This window comes from Benincasa hispida, chromosome 7 (assembly GCF_027475165.1).
Source record: "Benincasa hispida cultivar pf3 chromosome 7, pf3_genome.v1.1, whole genome shotgun sequence".
NCBI lineage: Eukaryota > Viridiplantae > Streptophyta > Magnoliopsida > Cucurbitales > Cucurbitaceae > Benincasa > Benincasa hispida.
Genome location: NC_143484.1, coordinates 58139454 through 58141911, shown reverse-complemented (window position 1 = coordinate 58141911; position 2458 = coordinate 58139454). Strand labels below are relative to the sequence as shown.

Sequence of the window (2458 nt, the reverse complement as noted above, 5' to 3'; positions counted from 1 at the left end):
TTATTCTATCAATGTCTACTAGTGATAGAATATGCCTGAAAATTGTATATCTTGTAAACTTCTATAAATAATTCTACTACTGATAATCATTAATAGTTTTTTTATCACTGATTTTAGATTCTATCAATAATGTAAAAGTACACAACTATCAAATTATTATGTTAAAGTCAATTTTTTGTCACTTGTTTTATTTTACTTTTAAATATCAAATTTTAGGTACTACATTTTCAATAAAATTATAAATTTATAAGTTTAAAATCTATTGAAAGTCTATAGACTAAATTAGACATGTGAAAGCAAAAATACAACAACCATAATAGTAATTCCACCAAAAAAAAATTATATCAACAGAACCACATTTAGTTTTAATCTTTTAAAGATCGATATTTGAAATTTTTTTTTAGAAATTGTTAAAAAAAAATTAGAAAGAGAAAATTTCAGATTCAATTTTAAAATTAAAAAAGAAAAAAAACACACACGTGTTTGGGCCGGATCGAATAATTGGGCCTTCCCGAACATATTGGGCTCAACCCAATAGAAGGCGTCATGAAGCCCATCCCTTCCTCTCAGGATCTCGAGGCTGAAGTCCATTACAGAATAACACACTCTTCTCCCAACTCATATAATACCCCAAACCCTACTGTCATTCCATCTCCTACGAGCAGCCGAAACCCTAGAGAGTGTGTGAGAGAGGGAGAGAGAGATCCGCCATGACGACTCGTTTCAAGAAGAACAGGAAGAAGAGAGGACACGTTAGCGCTGGCCATGGTAGAATCGGCAAACACCGAAAGCATCCTGGTGGTCGGGGAAACGCCGGAGGTATGCACCACCACCGGATTCTCTTCGATAAGTATCACCCTGGTTATTTTGGTAAAGTCGGTATGCGTTATTTCCACAAGCTTCGCAACAAGTTCTATTGCCCGATTGTCAACGTTGACAAGATCTGGTCCTTGATCCCTCAAGAAGTGAAGGATAAGGCCTCCAAAGACAACGTTCCATTGGTCGATGTCACGCAATTTGGTTATTTCAAGGTGTTGGGCAAGGGTGTCTTGCCGGAGAATCAGCCTATCGTGGTGAAGGCCAAGCTTGTATCCAAGATCGCCGAGAAGAAGATTAAGGAGGCTGGTGGCGCGGTCGTTCTTACAGCTTAGGTTTGAGTTTCTCTTCGTTATAGGGATTTTTGTTCTTGGTGAATTTTCATTTTTGTCTCTTTGAACTTATTGGAGATCTTTTTTTTCCATATAATTTAAGCGTTTATGGGTTGATATACTATTATCTGATGCTATGTTCAAGCTTTTTTCTTACTCAATTAGTGTCTGATTTTTAGACTATGCGAGAGGAATATATGGTTGATTGAACTATTAAGCGTAGTGCAATAAGAATGCTTATAACCACCAATTTATCATATTTCGATTGCTAGCATTCGAGATTTCCTTGAACATTGATTTGATGGAGTCTAGTGCAGGTTAGGGAGTGATTTTAAAGATAAAATCACTTTTGTCATTTTCAAAATCACACCTTTTAAATCATTCAAAACCAAACTGGATGACATGAAAATTGCATTTAAAAGTCTAAAGGAGTGATCTGTTTTAACAATTCTAAAATCACTTCCAAATATACAGAATTGATCTCGGACTTTTTTTAAAGAGTCATATTGATTCAAACTTATCCCTTATACAGGGAGATCTGAACTTATCCCTTATACAGGAGAAAAACAAAAACTGATGTATGATATTAGTAACCAAATTGGGACTTAATTGTTTGGAAGTAGTTTTGACCATGTAATATGAATTACCATAAGTTGATGTTCTTCTGGGCTGTACAATACTTTCCTCTTGATTTGGCAAGTGGAATTCCTAAGGCATTGTGACAGATAATGGTGGACAGCCAGGTAAAGCTGGTTATTTCCTATATATACTTGAAAGGTTAAAGATTTATAATACATTCTGAAGAGGGAAATATATTCAAGTAAAATGAATTTTGGTGATTGTAGTGTATTTTTTTTTAGTGATTTTAAAATTGTTAAAACCACTTTTATCGTGTTGAAAATAACTCCGAAATGTGCCTTTAACCATTCAAATACAATTTGATGTTTAATTTTAGACTTTTAAATATAATTTTTATGTAATTAAAATTGAATTTTAATGATTAAAATTATGTTATAGAGTGATTTTGAAAATGATAGAAGTGATTTTAATTAAAAACACTTCCAAATATGTTGGTAGTATGTGGATTTTTATTTGCTTTAGTAGTTTCAAAATTTGTAATTTTGATTCGTTATTTTAATTTTCTACATTCATCCTGTCTTTCTTTTGACAGAGGTTGAAATAGTTAAAATATAGACATATATATAAATGTTTTAATCTCAAATGTTTGGGTATTCTTTTTCTTCATTTTAGTTCATGTTGTTTAATAAGTTTCAGTTAAAGTTTCTATTAGTGGTTGATGTGTAAATTGG

At 32.5% G+C, this 2458-nt stretch overlaps 1 protein-coding gene across 1 annotated transcript; it reads left to right on the top strand.

Annotated features, from left to right (window-relative positions):
• Positions 1 to 573: 573 nt before the first annotated feature.
• Positions 574 to 1272, top strand: LOC120081137 (Ribosomal protein L18e/L15 superfamily protein). The gene has a single exon (XM_039035812.2). The coding sequence runs from the start codon at positions 711 to 713 to the stop codon at positions 1149 to 1151; it is 441 nt and encodes a 146-aa protein (XP_038891740.2). The 5' UTR covers positions 574 to 710; the 3' UTR covers positions 1152 to 1272.
• The last annotated feature ends 1186 nt before the right edge of the window (positions 1273 to 2458 follow it).

What these genes read in the sequence shown, in the direction of transcription:
- LOC120081137 (XM_039035812.2), top strand. Translation starts at nt 711, where the DNA reads ATGACGACTCGTTTCAAGAAGAACAGGAAGAAGAGAGGACACGTTAGC.